We start from the raw sequence: 397 nt of genomic DNA, 5'->3' as shown, positions 1-397 counted from the left end.
CTTTAAGCCAAATAGTCGAAAACAATATAGGAAATGTGTGTGCTGAATTGGTCTACCTATAGTTATTTGTGAAGTGCGGATTTGGTAGTTATCGCCTTTTTCCAATTATAGACGGGTCATTAGAGCAAGGCAGAGGGGAGGGGAGGGGAGGGGAGGGGAGGGGAGGGAAGGGGAGAGGGGAGAGAGAGAGAGAGAGAGAGTATGTGTGTGTGTGCAAGAGAGAGAGAGAGAGAGAATGCGAGAAAGAAGAAGAGAGAAAGGTAATGAGAACCCAGGCATCTGCTCTTCACATGAATGCACTCATTTCACAGAGATCAGTCTGCAAATATGCTTTGGAAACTAGTAGAAAATGTTAAATATGAAGATATATATGAGGTAAGGCTTTTTTTCTACTTGC

General features: G+C 43.3%; 1 protein-coding gene across 1 annotated transcript in view; it reads left to right on the top strand.

The window, feature by feature from the left end:
• The first annotated feature begins 248 nt into the window (after positions 1 to 248).
• The window catches only part of tfap2b (transcription factor AP-2 beta), a 20,177-nt gene continuing 20,028 nt past the window's right edge, over positions 249 to 397 (top strand). The window contains exon 1 of the mRNA XM_041253412.1: positions 249 to 375. Within this exon, the coding sequence (XP_041109346.1) occupies positions 295 to 375 (81 nt within the window). The 5' untranslated portion in view covers positions 249 to 294. The remainder of the gene's footprint in view (positions 376 to 397) is intronic.

This window comes from Polyodon spathula, chromosome 6, assembly GCF_017654505.1.
Source record: "Polyodon spathula isolate WHYD16114869_AA chromosome 6, ASM1765450v1, whole genome shotgun sequence".
Lineage (NCBI taxonomy): Eukaryota > Metazoa > Chordata > Actinopteri > Acipenseriformes > Polyodontidae > Polyodon > Polyodon spathula.
Note: the sequence above shows the minus strand (reverse complement) of the source record. Positions and strands in the feature narration are given on the sequence as shown.